Source organism: Osmerus eperlanus, chromosome 18 (assembly GCF_963692335.1).
Source record: "Osmerus eperlanus chromosome 18, fOsmEpe2.1, whole genome shotgun sequence".
Lineage (NCBI taxonomy): Eukaryota > Metazoa > Chordata > Actinopteri > Osmeriformes > Osmeridae > Osmerus > Osmerus eperlanus.
The window spans coordinates 2,529,051-2,547,023 of record NC_085035.1 but is presented as its reverse complement, the minus strand read 5'-3'; the positions used below and the strand labels follow the sequence as shown (position 1 = coordinate 2,547,023).

The 17,973-nt window shown below is 51.2% G+C and overlaps 1 protein-coding gene across 1 annotated transcript in view; it reads left to right on the top strand.

Annotated features, from left to right (window-relative positions):
- The window catches only part of cwc27 (CWC27 spliceosome associated cyclophilin), a 27,407-nt gene extending 9,579 nt beyond the window's left edge, over positions 1-17,828 (top strand). Inside the window, exons 11-14 of the mRNA XM_062484075.1 lie at positions 3,737-3,840; positions 12,295-12,404; positions 12,520-12,626; positions 17,627-17,828. Of these exons, the coding sequence (XP_062340059.1) occupies positions 3,737-3,840; positions 12,295-12,404; positions 12,520-12,626; positions 17,627-17,789 (484 nt within the window). The 3' untranslated portion in view covers positions 17,790-17,828. The remainder of the gene's footprint in view (positions 1-3,736; positions 3,841-12,294; positions 12,405-12,519; positions 12,627-17,626) is intronic.
- The last annotated feature ends 145 nt before the right edge of the window (positions 17,829-17,973 follow it).

Below are 17,973 nucleotides of genomic sequence, written 5' to 3'. Positions count from 1 at the left end.
CACCCCCCCCCCGTGTCACTGGCCCACGGTGCCTGTCCGTCTGCCGCCTCCTGACCAGATCTGGGGTCGTCTGCTTTCTCGGTTCCCGCTCTGCTCGTCTGGAGACGACAGTCCCAGCCCCTCTCCCCCACTGGCAGGTGAGGAGGACCGGCTGAATGGCTGTCATTGTGCTGGGGATGGGGGGGGTGGGGGCACGGATGGAGGGGTGGAAGAGATGGATGGATGGATGTCTCCCCCCCCCTCCGGCTGATGGATGGAGGGATGGCGAGCGAGTCAGACAGAGAGGGGGACACTGGCACCCCTTCAAAGGGGTTTGTCTCATTAACACACTCGGCGAAGCCGAGATCCCCTCTGTTAACACTGGCTCTCTGTGTTCGCCCGGGCTGAATTGAAGTGTTATTCTTCGTTCGGGCCCGTGTTATGAATACCGAGCCCACCTTCAGCACGCCCTGGGAGTGGAGCTCACCTCATCGGGCTCCACTATTTATAAACCGTCCAGGCCCGGCTCCCGCTTACCTTCCTCCGTCGTTACCGCTTCTATTTAAGACACCGTTTTCAGACCCTTCGGGGGGGTGGGGGGGGGGGGGGGGGGGGGGGGGGGGGAGGGAGGGGGGAAAGAACGACCCCCCTCCCTTTAACCGCCGATCTCGCATTCGAGCGAGCGGGAAACGAATAACCCGGACGAGACCATCTGTTTAGGGAGAGATGGTTGCTTTTGTGTGTAAAGGAAAACATTGGTAGTGTTGCGATGCGAGGGCTTTCAGAGGAATTCGTAAGAAGCCCCCAAGGAGAGCACGAACAGGTGTTGCCAGGTCTTTCTTCTCCCCCGGCCTCTCCGGCCTCGCTCCCTTTTATCGGAGCCAGGACCGCCGAGCGATTGTTTGGCCGTTGCTACGGAAACGTCTCTCTTGTTTAGCGAACGGCAGCGTGTCAAGGCAAGTCGAAAATATCACTCAGTCAAAGGTGCTCACCCCCTCTCTCTCTCTCTCTCTCTCTCTCTCTCTCTCTCTCTCTCTCTCTCTCTCTCTCTCTCTCTGTTAGAATATATGGTCTGTCTACAGAGATTTGAAACTCCTAGATCTTCAGACTGATCTAACCGGCTCATGCGGAGCTGCAGAAATGACAACTTTACATTTAGTCATTTAGCAGACGCTCTTATCCAGAGCGACTTACAGTAAGTACAGGGACATTCCCCCCGAGGCAAGTAGGGTGAAGTGCCTTGCCCAAGTACACAACGTCAATTGACACGGCCGGGAATCGAACTGGCAACCTTCAGATTACGAGTTCGACTCCCTCACCGCTCAGCCACCTGACTCCCTTTATGGCCCACGGTGCGTTTCCTGTCCTCAGCATGGTGGCCTGTCTCAAGCCCAACTCTAGGAGGCCTCTTCCTGGCCTGGTGTTGATTCACAAGGCCTAAATGTTTGTTGTTGTCGTTGTTGTCATCATACAGTTTCTATGTATGTAGTGCAACAGTGCATTGAACTCCCCACTACTTCTACAAAAGTGAACGATTCGTTCCGTGTGTGTGACAGCCGGAAAGGCTCCCTGTTGGAGCTGTGAACGGGACGCACAGAGGACGACCTGATCTCACCCCCTCACCCCCTCGCGTGTCAGCCCCTCCCCCCAGCCCCTCCCCTCTCCCTCCCCGACAAGGCCCGGCCCGTCAGGAAATGAGCCCGCCGCGGCTTCCCTGGGCCTGGGACGCCGGCCTGAGAAGAACAGTGGACTGTGCTCCCCTGCTCCTCTCTCCCGCCTGCCCTCCTCCTCTCTCCCAGCTCCCCTCTCAAGCAGCTGGGACAGTCTCCCCGCAGGACGGAGGGGGAGGACAAACCGACAGGAGGCCCTCCCGCCTCCTGCTGACCTCATATACCGGCCGAGGCGGCCTGCCGCAGGGAAGAGACACCCCGTCCAGTCCGAGCACAGCTACTGATGTTCTACAGGGGCTCTTTCACAAGGTCAACACGTCTGACGTCGTTAACACTTGACTCCTCAATTCTACGCCACCGCCCCCCCCACCCCCCCCCTCGAAAAACACCCGAGCAGGAAGATAGGTTGGAGGGGGGCGCGTCCCAGACGGGTGGGAAGGGAGGAATTCAAAGTTGCAGATGGAGAGACAGAAAGAGAGGGATAGAAGAAGAAGAAGAAGAAGAAAGAAAGGAAAAGGAAGAGAGAAAAAAAAAGCTTCAAGTGTGTCAGTTCAGAGAAGCAGATGTTGGAAACAAAGGCAGCCATTGTTTGGTCTGGAGATGCTATGCGTATTTCTGGGCTAGTGGCCCAGGCGCCGTGGCTTACCTGTGCTCTGTGACTGGACGAGAGATCGGGACCAAGACAGAGCTGTCAGGCAGTATGAAAATATTATCATTACCTAACGCGAGATACCTGCTCTGCCACTGGCAGCCGTCTCAATCATGTTAAAGGGAACCGCATGAGGAAGGGACTGTCTGGCACAGCCGGCAGACTTCCTGTCCTGGCCTCCTGCGTACGAACCCCCCAGGAAGCTGCTACCCTGGGCCTGCCCTGGCCTGCCTCCAGCAGAGGCAGAGAGTCTCTGGGGGGGGGGGGACCTCCGCTGGAGAGCCGCTGGAGCATGACGACAGGAAGAGACAGGACGCGGTGACGTCATCGCTCAGTGTGGGGGGGAGGGGCCTAACAGAATTCAGTCATTGAGTCATTAAGTCGTTGCCATTAGAAGATGAATGGATTGTAGGTGATCAGTTGATAACCAGCTTTGGCGTTGTTGCCGAGGTTTATCTTGGGAGCGTTGCCTGTTCCTGGCTGACCTCAGTTCGAATCTCACTCTTCATCCAGCATATGGACAGACCATAATTTCAGTTTGATTAGTTTCTAGTAGCGATACAATATATCCTGAGTTTGTCTGGAGGCTTGTGTTGAGTAGGCAAAAAGGGACATTTGTCAGCCAATCGTAATAACTGTAATGGGGACCAAGAAAAATTGCCAATTTTGCGCTGCATTCTTTTCTATCAAACACAAGAATAATACAACCACATTAACAGCCAAGGGGAAATGCCTCTGGTAACTGGTAGCAAAACCGGAGCCAGTTTGAGTGTCTCCAGAACTTTCTTGCACTTCATTTGGTCACACCACCACCGCACAAACGATCAGTAACTTGTTACCGAGAAAGATATGGAGTTTTTCTCAGTGGGAGTTTCATTAGCTTGTGTTGTACCTGCTCGACCACAACTTCCTTTCTACCACAGCCAGAACCCTGTGCTGCCTGGAACACGGGCTGAACGCTCCTTCTAATAAGGCGCCACTGGATTTATTAGAGAAAAAGTGTTTTATAAATGTTTTTATGTACATATTTCACCGTGACACGTATACAAGCATGGTGTGTGATCATGGCATGCTTCATGCTTGTTTTATGACCGCGCGCATACTTCCACTCGCTCACCGCGTTCCCCCGTGGCGGTTACGAGAGGCTTGTGGTCGGGTTGTTTGTTTGTGGAGCCTTGCAACAATGGCATGCATGTATCTTGACATTTGAAAGAAATGTATTCACCCTAATAATGATTGTTTTCGAAAAGATATCTTCGCCCCTTTTTCTTGGACGGGTTCGTGGTGGGTTTATCCTGTCAGTGTGAGCTTCCTCAGTCTCTGGCAGAAGTGATGGTCTGCTAGCCAACACGTCATGGTTTAGTGTGGGTGTGTGCGAATTGATTCTTGATGATCCACGGTGATCTCTATGCCCCCCCCCCCCCCCCCCCCCCCGCAGTGATGAGCTGAGGAAGGAGTCTCGCCAGCTGAAGAAGGACCTTCAGGCCATCAAGCAGAGGAAAGAAGACGCTTCCAAGCCTGTCCAGGCCAGCCCCACGGAGGGTAGGTCCACTCCCAGCATCACCCGGCTCCAACTGACACGAGTGCCGTCGCTTTCTTTGTTTTTTTTGTTTTATTTAAAGGTGTGTTGTTGACGGTCATGTCTCTGCCATTGGCTTTAACAGCCTCTCGCCTCTGGGGCCCAGTGTGTTTCAGTCAGGTAACAAATCTGTGTTTCCTCAAGCCTTGTTGTTGCTGTTTGGGACTTCTCCAAGCAGCAGGAGTGAGGCTCTTCGCGGGTGGTCCGTCCCACATTCTCCTCTAATGGACGTTCAGGCAGACTGCCTTTCTGGCTTTGACAATTAGCTGCAGACATCCTTTCAGGGGGTTTTCTCCCCCCCCCCCCCCCCCCCCCTTAAGAGTTGGTATTTTTCGCGTAAAATATTGCTGAAGTCGCATGTGCAACAAATGCTGACTTGACCCTCACCGTTGAATGCCAAACCGCTGTGTGAGTGACTGAGCGTAAAATCGGCTTGTTTTCTTCCCCCAGTCTCCCCCACGCTCCCCCCAGCCTCCCCCACGCTCCTCCCAGCCTCCCCCACGCTCCACCCAGCCTCCCCCACGCTCCTCCCAGCCTCCCCCACGCTCCACCCAGCCTCCCCCACGCTCCACCCAGCCTCCCCCACGCTCCACCCAGCCTCCCCCACGCTCCTCCCAGCCTCCCCCACGCTCCTCCCAGCCTCCCCCCAGTCTCCCTCCCACTCCCCCCAGCCTCCCTCCCACTCCCCCCAGCCTCCCTCCACGCTCCACCCAGCCTCCCCCACGCTCCTCCCAGCCTCCCCCCAGCCTCCCTCCCACTCCTCCCAGCCTCCCTCCCACTCCCCCCAGCCTCCCTCCCACTCCACCCAGCCTCCCAGAATACAGCATGCTGGTTCATCATCCTACGATGAAGCACAACTCCTAGAAGGCTGTGAAAACCACACCGCCCGGAGCGAGACCCTGGACAGTGTGGGAAATGTTTCGCAACGTAGCCATCGTCCGTGGGGCTTTTGGTGAGAACCATCGGGTTCCTGAGATGATCGTCTCCTAGACTCGTGGGATCCATCCTGGTTCCTGTTTTCATCTGATGGTGATGAAAACAGACAGCGAGTTTCCCAGACAGTGAGAAATTACACCAGCATTGTTGCTGTCTTCCACATACACCCTCCTGTTGTTGAGAGGAGCCAGGAGGACTTGATGTCGCTCTCTCTCTCTCTGTCTCTCCCTTTCTCTCTATCTGACTCTCTCTCTCTCTCTCTCTCTGTCTCTCTCTGTCTGACTCTCCCTCCCTCCCTCTCTCCACCTCCACCTCTCCGGAGACTGAAAACATGGCAGGAGGCACAGTGAAGAAGCCTGTCGTTTCACATCTCTGGTTTGGAAGCGGAAGAAGCATTCCACTGGACGGAACCTTTTACATTTCATGGGCTGGCGGTCTCCTCAGGGAGTCCGGACGTCTGCTGAAATGCTGTGAATCCTGAGCCTGAACCAGAGAAGAAGAAGAATGCTGTGAATCCTGAGCCTGAACCAGAGAAGAAGAAGAATGCTGTGAACCCTGAGCCTGAGAAGAAGAAGAATGCAGTGAATCCTGAGCCTGAACCAGAGAAGAAGAAGAATGCTGTGAACCCTGAGCCTGAACCAGAGAAGAAGAAGAATGCTGTGAACCCTGAGCCTGAGAAGAAGAAGAATGCAGTGAATCCTGAGCCTGAACCAGAGAAGAAGAAGAATGCTGTGAATCCTGAGCCTGAACCAGAGAAGAATAATAATGCTGTGAACCCTGAGCCTGAGCCTGAGAAGAAGAAGAATGCTGTGAATCCTGAGCCTGAACCAGAGAAGAAGAAGAATGCTGTGAATCCTGAGCCTGAACCAGAGAAGAAGAAGAATGCTGTGAATCCTGAGCCTGAACCAGAGAAGAAGAAGAATGCTGTGAATCCTGAGCCTGAACCAGAGAAGAAGAAGAATGCTGTGTGATGTGGTGGGCACTTGTTTCGTCTCATCTCTCTGCATAGGAGCCTCCGAGGCACACAGGGATGGCCTCCGCCGTCGACACACCCCTTGTTTGCGTGGCCGTTTGCACAGACCTTCCTTAGACTCCTCTCCCGGGGGCTAACCTCGAAGGTCAATCCTTTCAGGGGTTTCCAACCAGCTCTAATGCCTGGCTTCCTGGGTTGGTACCCTGCTTTCAGCAACTACTAATGTGCGCTTGAGCTTTGCTCAGGTCGACCTTTGACCCCCCTCGGACAGCTTTGTATGGGGATACTGTTGTGCTCTGCCTTCCTTGAATGCTGTGAGAGGCTATACACACAACCTGCAGGCCTGGCCTGTTGACAGTAGTCGGCTTGGGCCGGAACCTCCCTCGCCCTGGGGTTCAGAGAAAATCCGGTATTACTCGGATTATGGCTTTGATTGGATCTTACAAAGTTCGGTATATCCGTCATCCTATTGGTCTGTCGTTCAAACGTAAAGACATTCTCGTGCTACATACTAGCAGCGTATGGCCACGCAGTCCAACACACTTAGAACATTCCTTAAATTGCTGTGGCGGAGAGAGAATTGAGTATTGTTCTTTTGCGTGCGTTTCAACAGAGCGATCTGAATCAAAAGCATTATATCCAAAGCAGTCTTGACTTAATGAACACTTGCAGAAGTACGGTCTCATGATCTGTGACCCAATTCTTTTTTCAAGAAGTGACAGAAGGGTCTTATTTACTTCCTTCCTCAAAAGGCACCTTTAAAAGAAACACTCAGGGAAGACTTAAAATACTCTGTTCTGTTAGAGACCGTTTTTTTTTTTTTTTTTTTTTATGAGAATGAAATAGCAGAGGATGGAATTGTGGAGCTGCTTGTGCACATGTTGTGCTTGGACAGAGTCCGCCTCTCATGCCTGGCCAGGAGGAATCACAGGTCATTGAGAGTGGGCATGTTCTCCTTGTCCCCAGCAATGTCCAAGAAAACACAAGGGGAAGCCATGAAACTGAACCTGGAGCACCACCAGCTAAGACTTAGATCACATTATGTGTGTGTGTGTGTGTGTGTGTGTACTTGTATTTTTTGGTTGTTGCATTTTTCACGATTTATTGGTTAGTGTTAAGTGAAGTGTGACAGGAAAGACAGGGAGACAGAGAGAGAGAGAGAGAGAGACAGAGAGAGAGAAAGACACAGAGAGAGAGAGAGAGAGACAGAGAGGGAGAGACAGAGAGGGAGAGACAGAGAGGGAGAGACAGAGGGAGAGACGGAGAGGGAGAGACAGAGACAGAGAGATGCAGTAAAGGGCCCAGGCTGGATTCGAACCCCGGTTGCTGCAGTAAGGCCCCAGCCTACACAGTGCACACGTCCATCTGGTGGGCTACTGAGGTGCCCCCCCATACCCAGATCAGATTATAAGTAGAATTTTCTAGATCGTTTTTCCCCTAACGTCTGGTCACAAATGGCCTCCCACTGGATAATGTTGGCCGTCATCACACGAAAAATATCCTACTGTCCTGAACATAGGATAAACAATCCATTGTTATTCTTTTATTTATATATATTTGTATTCATATCATCCTATTGCGTCATTGTTATTCATTGTAGGTTCTTAAAAATATCTATATATTTATATATACGGCCTTGAATAAGGTAGTGTAGGTAGAGTTGTGAGGCTGTACTTCTATGGTATTTACTGTCCGACAGAAAGTGTGACAAGGTCATGTTTTGCCAGTCACTGATCTCATCTGTCTGCTTGCAGAAGGGCTGGACTTTAGTCCTCATGGTGTTCTTATGTCCACACAGCCTTTGTGTTCTGTCCCAGAAGCATTTACATTTGACATTTAGTCATTTAGCAGACGCTCTTATCCAGAGCGACTTACAGTAAGTACAGGGACATTCCCCCCGAGGCAAGTAGGGTGAAGTGCCTTGCCCAAGGACACAACGTCATTAGGCACAGCCGGGAATCGAACGGGCGACCTTCTGATTACTAGCCCGATTCTCTAACCGCTCAGCCACCTGACTCCCCCAGAAGCAAACACATTCTTCCTGCAGGCACTAACAACAGCTGCCCACTCTCTTGGCATCTGGTGTCTTATTCGAGGGGGGAAAGCCAATTGTCTCCTCAGAGTCCACCAGCCGGAGCTAGAAGAGACATTTGTACGTTTTTTAGTTATTATTTTCGACAGACATCTCTACAATTTTAAAGACATAAATTATAGTATGTTCCTGTAAGTCTGGTTTTCTCTGTCTTGGCATGACTTTGGGTCCTGAGAGCCAAAAATAAGAGAGACAAGCTAAAAACACTGTCCGTTTTTTTGCCCACCCTAAATGATGTGGCAACATTCTTTCTTTCACTCAAAGTTATTTATACAGGTTATGCCTCTGTGCTGTTTAATTTCAATGGCGCCTTGTCAGTCAAATTGTTGATGTGGAAGAAAATTTGCAACAAAGACAGGCTTTCAAACATCAGTTGACTTTGATGATTAATACTAAAGGTTGCAGCTTATAATTGTTTCCTGTTTGCAGGTTCAGTCAGTGATGAGTTAAGTTCAACACTTCTGTATGGTCTTATCTCTTTTTTTGTGTGTTTTTTGTCAGTGATGGCGCTATATAATGAAGGTTAATGATGGCTGAATTTAAATATGTCCCGCTAATAATTAAAGTTTGGTTCAGGAATTCGGCTCAGTAGCGAAAACGTACCGTTCCATAATGTTTTACTGGTGTAATAATCCTCTTCTCTCAGATAGGCCTAGTGATCCAAGCCAACAGATCTAGCTCCAGTCAACATCACTCATGCTGCAGCTGGAGTCTGGATCATTAGGCATGTCTGTTTGACGATGATGGATTTGGACAGTGTTACTGTCCGGGTGCACTTCGCAGCGCTCGTTTTCTAAACTCTTTCTTTAGAGCCTGTTGATCGATGGTCAAGGTCAACGCGTGGTCGATGCTTGAGGCTTTTGAACCGTTCTGGACCGACCGTTGATTGGTGGGACCGGAGGCCAATCGGCCACCTACCCCCAACAAGGGGGCGTGGCTCATTCCAACAACCCGACGTTGGCCCCGACAACAGCATCTTGATTTGTGGCTCACCCAGGTGACGGGAGAGCAGAGGAATGTAGTTCGAATGGCCATCAAACTCGAAAGATAGTACTTAGTGACAACAGCTGGAGAAGGTGAAGTGTGTTCCTCTTGCCCTGGGCGTCGGCATTCAGCTTCCTACATGTCACCTGCGTCGGTCGGGAGGCAGAAGCGCTCTGGGGGACGAGGGGCACAAACGGAAAGACGTCCCTCGTAAATCAAAGGGGAGAGATTTGCACCTCGGGTAGACTTCCAACCGGCGGAGTGGACGCAGAGCAAAGAGTCGCTTTGCAACTCCGTATGAAGAGGATTCTGACGGCCACACAGAATTCAGAGTATTTGTGGCCAGTATGCGTGGTGAAACCAGAGTATTTGTGGCCAGTATGCGTGGTGAAACCAGAGTATTTGTGGCCAGTATGCGTTGTGAAACCAGCGTATTTGTGGCCAGTATGCGTTGTGAAACCAAAGCATTTGTGGCCAGTATGCGTGGTGAAACCAGCGTATTTGTGGCCAGTATGCGTGGTGAAACCAGAGTATTTGTGGCCAGTATGCGTGGTGAAACCAGAGTATTTGTGGCCAGTATGCGTGGTGAAACCAGCGTATTTGTGGCCAGTATGCGTGGTGAAACCAGAGTATTTGTGGCCAGTATGCGTGGTGAAACCAAAGCATTTGTGGCCAGTATGCGTGGTGAAACCAAAGCATTTGTGGCCAGTATGCGTGGTGAAACCAGCGTATTTGTGGCCAGTATGCGTGGTGAAACCAGAGTAACTGCGTGGTTTCCTGGACTGAAACGATAGACACCCTCCCCAGAGACAGAAAGGTTTCTGTTAATCAATTAAGCTTCTCCTGAACTACATTTTCACTGTCTGTAGAACAGCCTGCTCCCTGAATGTAGCTATTTTTTTACAGTTAAAAACAGATTATAGCTGTTGCAGTTGAACCCGAGGTGTGCTGGTGGCCATGAGGACGGTAATAGTTTTAGCAGCAGTTAATGGAGTCTCCAAAGGTTTGACACAAGTAAAATTCATCTTAATACAACTATGGTCTCGACAGTATGTAATAAGACCTAGACATAGTGGTTACTTTGACCGAATAAGTGTCGTTTTACATTGGGAGAAGACATATTAGAGTCTTTGTGCTGTATAGGTACCACTGTACCTGGTTTGAATCAAACTGGTCTGCTTCTGGTTCGTTTGGACAAGGCCTGGTTTCAGGTATAGCTGCCTCATCAGTTTGGCCCCAAACCACCTCCTCTGCATTTAGACTCCGCTGACAGTGACGAGGTCAGCTGAATCTCGAATGTTGGTAAATACGGTCCTAATAGATCAAATGTTTAAATGTGTCTGTCGCTACAAATGTATAAAATAGAATACGTAAACATGTGGTATTCAGTTTAAGGACCAAACCGGTGCGTAACCATTTGATGGAAAAGATTGCCGTTGGTCAGCTGCAGCCTTTCAATAACAAACCCCGGTGCCTGTTTTCCAGGTAGCGAACCATTTTCAGGATGGGATTTAGCCCGACCTCGATGCGAGTCGTTAAAGGGAAGGTTTGTCGGACTAAGAATAGGCTTCGACCTGTAACGCGTCGCGCACGCACGCGCACATCCTTCAGACAGCCTCGCCGTACACTCAGCAGTGCTCCTCAGACAATGCAGCACTGTTGGAGCCAGAAGCCTTCGCAACATCGCGCCACTTAATAAATGACAGGTGGCGAGAGAGGGCCTGCGCTACGTCATGTGTTTAGTCCCACGGGGGACGTGTCAGGTTTGGGGGCCCTGCTCGTCAGAGGTCGGCCTGTCTCCCCGGCCGGCGTGACATCTCCGGGGTTGTTGTGGAAAGAAGTGTGCCTGAGGTGGAGGGAGGTCTAGACGCTGCTCACCCTGACCTCACTGCCGGGGTGTCAGATCCAGGAGAGTTGCCGAAGCACGTTAACGCTTTGAGACGACGCCACCGTCAACACGCTGATTCTGTCTGTCTCTCTCTCTGTCTCTCTCTCTGTCTCTCTCTCTGTCTCTCTCTCTCTCCCACCTCACTGTCTCTGTCTCTCTCTCTGTCTCTCTCTCTCTCCCACCTCTCTCTGTCTCTCTCTCCCACCTCTCTCTCTGTCTGTCTCTCTATCATCGCTCTCTCTTCCACCTCTCTCTGTCTCTCTCTCCCACCTCTCTCTCTGTCTGTCTCTCTCTCCCACCTCTCTCTCTGTCTGTCTCTCTCTTGTCTCTCTCTCTCCCACCTCTCTCTGTGTCTCTCTGTCTCTCTCTCCCCCCCACCTTTCTCTCCCTCTCTCTAGCCTCTCAACCACAGGTTTAATGCACTGCAAAGCAACACAAAACAAAACAGCATAAATAAAAAAGATGTAAGGTATTAAAGCAGCTCGCCTCATGATTTATCAAGATGTCACAGGCCCGCTTTCAACTGGAGGATCCCTGAAGGTATGCGTGTGAAATCTGACCTTATATGGAGGCAGATGGACAGCTTAGATTCTGGATCTACACCGACACCTAATTTCACAGCTTTAAGACCCCTTGCTGTGAGTCAGATCTCTCCCACCCCTGGCCAACCAATGGTTGTGTGTGTGTGTGTGCGTGTGCGTGGTTTTGCTCTTTCTGTTTAAAGATTAGTAATTCAGCTCTCTGGCTCATTTTCCTTCCCTACTATACCTATTGACTGTAGCAGGGTTGTTGTAGTCTATGTAAATGTTGCTGAGCTCAGATCTTGTCCTGCTTTTGTTAGGTTCGTATTTGAGCGACTTGGTTTTTCTCATTTCTACCTGCCCGCCTTGAGGAACAGTTCTCCTTGCCCTCCATCCAGCCTCAAGGCCGAATCAGGAAGATTTCATCCCGTTTTCCTCTGTCCTTCAGAGAGCACATTTACAATATCTTGGATGAAGCTGACGCCAAGCGGTTTCATGGCTGAGAGAGGTCTCCTTGTTAAACCGGGAGGCAATCATTCATTCAGCAGTCCTCAGATCAACTTCCCAGCCTTTGTAGTTGACTTGTCGACTTGTCCAGGCATGTTCGTGTCTCTATGATAACCCCGTCTCTGACAGTGCCTGCCAAAATGCACTTTTGTAAAAAAAAATATTTATTTATATAAACCAGCATTGTTCTTCAGAGTAAAGTTTTTTGTTGACGTTTTTTTCAGAGCGACAGGCTGTTTCAGTATCGTAAGGTCCGAGCGACGGGCTGTTTCAGTATCGTAAGGTCCGAGCGACGGGCTGTTTCAGTATCGTAAGGTCCGAGCGACGGGCTGTTTCAGTATCGTAAGGTCCGAGCGACGGGCTGTTTCAGTATCGTAAGGTCCGAGCGACGGGCTGTTTCAGTATCGTAAGGTCCGAGCGACGGGCTGTTTCAGTATCGTAAGGTCCGAGCGACGGGCTGTTTCAGTATCGTAAGGTCCGGTCTAACTGAGTGTCTTTCTCCCCCCTCCTGTCCAGAGGCCAAGCCGGCGTCCAGCGAGGCGGTGGCTGAGTTCCTGGAGGGCAGGAAGAAGTACGAGGACCAGAGGAAGCAGAAACTGAAGAAGGGCTCCACGAGGGAGGCTCAGGTGAACCCCACACACACACACACACACAAGCACGCCTCACAGCACGTCTGTGACGGAACCGCTTCCAGCTCCTTTCGTGCGGATGACCTTTGACCCTTGCGTCCCCTTCTCCTAGACTCTCGCCCTCCTCGACCGCTTCAAGACCAAGTTGTCGTCAGCCATCACCGAGGAGGCTCCCGAGGTGGACCTGGAGGAGCTGGGCGAGGACGAGGACAGGGGATGGTCAGTCCGACGGCCAGCCATTTTGTGTTTATGCCTCTTCAACCCCCCTCCTATAGAGAGAAGCTCACCCGCTTCACTCCTGTATGGTATACAGCACACATCTGTGTCACACAGCGAGCTAACAGAGGCAGCTTCTCGTCTGCATGGTAGACGGCTCCCTGGCCAAGAAGCTTGCACGACCCCAGACAGCACTGACACCATTAAAACAGCAGGCTCTGTTTATTTTCACAACGCTCCAACGATCGCTCGTGGATCCTTGGTCCGCCCAGCTGACTTAACAGAGCACATGCGGTAACTCTCCCAGCCCGGAGGTAGGCGTGGCGGCGTCCAGGCCCCAGGACGCTCCCACCGCGTGGGCTTCTGGTGCCGCACGCTAGCCGTGCTCGTCCGCCAGGCTCCGGGCGAAGCGCAGCCCGCTCCTCCGGTCCTCGGTCGGACCTTAAGGACGTGCTTTCACGCCGCACGGTGTTTAGGGGCCAGGTCATGGTGAGAACACGCGTGCTCTGAGAGAAGATGGGCCTTAACAACCTGCCTAGCAACTCAGACCACACCCCCCTGCTGCCCCCACACCCCCAGTCTATGTACCAGTCTAGGTACCAGTCTAGGCGGACCAGGGTTCTTATAAGAGGGCAGGAAGATTTCCTCAAGTCTGGTTGCCGCAGCAACTGGTTTCCTTCCTTGTCCTGGTCCATTTCAGACGTTGTTTAAAAGGTGCTCTGAAATCCTTTCTCAACCTCACACTCTTCATTAGTAAGTTCTCTCTTAGTAAATGTCTCATCTGACAATCTGGGATTGATTTGTCCCCCTGGACCCCGGGCATTTCGTGTAAATGAGCTCTGAGTCAGAGCTGATTTAGGTCTGATTTAGAGAGAGAGAGAGGGAGGACATTCCTGTCTCTCAACGAAGCTCTGCATTGGATGACAAAGGAGGGAATAAAATAATTGCCTTGTCAGCAATCTTGCTAAGCTCTAAATCACCGACACCACTCGCCGGAGCAAATATAAGGTCTGCTGGGTCTTATTTCACACACCGTTAAATATCAAGACTAAATACTGTTATTTTTGTACTACCTAGAGCAGGGCTGGAAGTATTTTTTTTTTTTGCCTAATGTGTGTTTTTAGGCTCTATCTGCTGTGGTGGTGTCAGGCTCCAACACCAGGGGTGTGTGCGTGTGCGTGTGCGTGTGCGGGTGCGTGTGCGGGTGTGGGTGTGGGTGAGTGGACAGGCCGTAAAGCAAGCCTGGAGTAGCTGGGTGTTATCCTTCTGGAGCAGGCTGGGAAGGCCCTGACTGGACACAGTTAGCGGCGCTAGAACCAGTGGGAGTTCTGCGTCTTAAAAAAACAAAACGAAATAAAGGTGTTGGCCTATCAGCTGTGGATTGTCAGGCCTTGCCAGACCCTTAGTGAGGAGAGATTTGAGTGTTTCAGTCATTTGTGTGTTTTTGAATTTGACTTTTGAGAAAGGGAGGAGTTACTAGACAGTCATTGGACAGTTTGTGATTGGCCAGCTCAGCCAGTGTTAATTTGTATCAAATCAAATCCAAATGTATTTGTATAGCCCTTTTTACACGAAAGCATGTCACAGAGGGCTTCACATACGCCCATAGAACTGCCCCTCAACCAACCTAAACCCTCAAGGAAGACAAGGAAAAACTCACTGCAGGATAAAAAATGGAAGAAACCTCCTGAAACTTATGTCCGGTTTCCTTGGTCATGTCCTTTCAGGATCTTATGATTGATCGACCGGTTATGTTAAACGGTATTGCATCAAGGTGTTAAGGACCTTACCTGCCCACCCCCCCAGCCTCCCTAAGCTAATACTCTTTAGCCGTCAGACATTTGAAATATAGGAGAGCCCTCCTAAACACAGAACACATGCTGTTAGACGCCTGTTACCTCTCTTTCTCTGTCAACCTTTTCTCTCCCTGTCTTCCTCTCTGTGTCTCTCTCTCGGTCTGTCTCTCTCTCTCGGTCTGTCTCTCTCTCTCGGTCTGTCTCTCTTTCAGTGTCTCTCTCAATCCCCCCCCCCCCCCCCCCCCCCCCGAGGCCACAGCCTCCCACTGCTGCCTCAGCCCCCCCCAGTTCAACGAACACTTCCTGTCCATGGAGCTGGAGGTCCAAACTCCAACAGAAGTTGGAGCTTGAAGGCACATGTCAGTGGCCTCTCTGCCCAGTGAGCTCTCTGTTATTGGTGTTGATGACCTCACAGGATGTCAGGCTCGACAGCTGATCGAGGGTGAGTTTGAGAGCGCTGAGTCACGTTTAAACCCATCGCCGTTCCCGGTCTAACTCCTGGTTGTACAAAGATTCAGAGCCAAAACAGTGTGACGGTGGCGAAGCAAAGCTTTTCATTTGCAAATGTCTTAAAGTGTCCGATCAGCTGGAGAGCCTGTGCAGGTATCTGCCTCGAACTAAGATTTGTGTGAAAGTTCATGCATGTCTGTGTGTGTGTGTGTGTGTGTGTGTGTGTGTGTGTGTGTGTGTGTGTGTGTGTGGTGTGTGTGTGTGTGTGTGTGTGTGTGTGTGGTGTGTGTGTGTGTGTGTGTGTGTGTGTGTGTGTGTGTGTGTTGTGTGTGTGTGTGTGTGTGTGTGTGTGTGTGTGTGTGTGTGTGTGTGTGTGTAGGAACCAGCATCAGGAAATCAGGTCTGACATTGTGTTTTCCTCTCCTATTCTGTTTTTCACCAAAGACCTTAAAGTCTCTCAAACCTACATATATAAAGTCAGGCTTTGAAATGAATACCATGTGTTAGAATTCGAGGAAAGTGTCTCTGTGGTGAGATTTAGAATAACACAACCTGTAGTTCATATTAATCTCAGACAGACCCCTTCAAGTAGTCTGTCTGTGTGCGAGGGTGGGGGTGATGGTGGGGGAGGGTGGGGGGGGTCTGAGAGAGAGAGAGAAAGAGAGGGGCTGGTTGGCTTGTGGTCTTCCAGCCAGGCACACCTCAGTGTACAGGTAGAGGGCAGGGGAGGAGGGAGGGAGGGGAGAGGGGATGGCAGGGTAAAAGGGATTGCAGGGGAAGGGAAGGAGGAATGACCCGGGGGGGGGGGGGGGTGGATTGCAGGGAGGAGGGAGGGCAGGATGGGGGAGGAGGGAGCAGTAGCCCAACAGTCCTAGAAAAAACAGCAGGTCTGCCACTCTGTAAGCCTGGTTCAACGAAACCTGGGTTACAACAGGTCAGACACTGGAAGTCAAGTCTGGGCCAGAGGACTGTAATCTATTCCGTCTGTGTCTACAAACTCTAACTTTCTTTCTCTCTCTCTCCTCTCTCTCTCTGCTAACAGACTCACACACACACACATAGTCAAATACACACGCACACACAGACCCCGGAGAAGCCAAAGAACCCCTCATTCCCTTCCCTCCCTCTTTTGAAAAACCGAAAGAAAAATAAATTCAGGAAAGGCTTCTGAGGCCTTGCATCATGGCAGCAGAGAGTGGTTTGAGAGAGGAGAGAGAGAGAGAGAGAGAGAGAGAGAGAGAGAGATGAGAGAGAGAGAGAGAGAGAGAGAGGAGAGAGAGAGAGAGAGAGAGAGAGAGAGAGAGAGAGAGATCTGAATTCTACGAGCCCAAAGGCCCGGGGTCTGGGGGCTGTGCGTCTGGGCTACGAGGGCCGGCGGGCTGTCATCACTGAGACTGCTTAGACAAATTATCAGAGTCCACCGGCTCACACCACGGGATTGCTCCCCGCGCTGCCAGAGTCTAGCCATGACATTCTAGATGAGCTGTCACAACTCCTGCAGGTTTGAAATGAACACAGAGGAGAGACAAAGAGAGCGCGCTCTGCACACACACACACACACACACACTTGTCAGACATGCACATAGGCACACACGAACTGTACACACAGACAGGCGAACAGGCAGTTAGGCACACACGCCCCATCCACCAGAGCAGCCAGCAGACACAAACACACTTACACACTCAGACAAGAACGCGCAAAATACATGCGATTCACCGCCAGTTCCATGCCAAGTGTTCGGATCAGTCATGGTCTCGTCCGTTTAGTCTGAGGTGATGGTTTCTGGCTTTCTTGCGTTTTATATTTTCTCCGGGTTGTGTCTCCCTGACCTCTGCAGAGGGTGTGGGTGTGGTCAGAGTGGTTGAGACAGGTGTGGTCTGCCAATCGGTTCTGCATGTGTTGCTTGGGTGCAGAACCCAGATGTGTTGGGCAGATGTGTCCTCCTGATTGATCACAGCGACCGTCTTAACCCCTCTGGAAGCCTTCCGTCTACTAGCTGTCACTCCCTGTCTCGGGGCGTGCAAATCAGTGTAGCTTAGCGGTTAGAGCATTTGAGGGGTCCGTCAGTGCTCCGGGAGTTCATCCAGTGTTCCATCCTGGTTTCTTCTTCTTCTGCGTCACCCGCTGTTCCTCCAGCTGCTTTGTGACCTCACTTCCTCATCGTCTCCAGGTGAAACGGAAGACACAGGAGATTCTGTTCCCTGGTTCCCAGGATTCCAAGCTTTCCCAAATGTCTCACACTGTGGAATGTATGTTGTAAAATGCCAGGCCACCCATCAATATCAACTGGCAGCGCACATATAACTTAGATGATTGCGAAATTGTGAATAATGTATCCAAGAATATTTCCCTTTGGGGGGGAAAAAAGAGCTGGATTTGTTTTCAGACACAGGGTGTTTCAAAGTGGTGTCCTTAGTGCATCCCTGTGCATGCGTTAGATAAGGTCTTTGCACACTGAGTGCGAAATTTTCGTATGCGTTCTTTCGTAATCATCAGCCTAAAAATTTGGTGGCTCTGAATTGTCCCAAAAAATCTCAAAATGCTGGCAATGGATGCGAAAAACACAGAAAATCGCACCCGATCCAAACTTTTTTTTGACAGACGACAGTTTCGGAGGCCGTGTGTAAGCGTGATTGACATAACGTGAGGTTGTACAGGCTGTGTTTCTGTGTACTCGGAGCAGCCGCGGTGCAGAGGGATCAGACCTCTCTGGACCGCTGTTCTTAGATCTGGCTGTGTTCTCCTCTGTGGTCCAGGATGGCCCACGTTCTGCAGTTCGACGAGCAGACCAGGAAGGTGAAGGATGCCGCCGTGCCTGACGCGGACACCTTCGAGATCTACGACCCGCGTAACCCCGTCAACAAGCGCCGGAGAGAGGAGAGCAAGAAGATCATGCAGGAGAAAAAGGCTAAGAGGTGAGGTTGCAGGTTCAAACACCCCCTCTCTCCCCCCCCCCCCCCCCCAAAAAAAATCCCAGTACCCGAAGCCGGTCTATCTGGCTCTGTGACTGGAGACCTGGCAGTGGAATCTCCCTCCCTCCTCTCCTAACCTCTCCTGTCCGCCTCAAACCATGGCCAGCATGGAGCCTGTGTTCTTTTTTTTT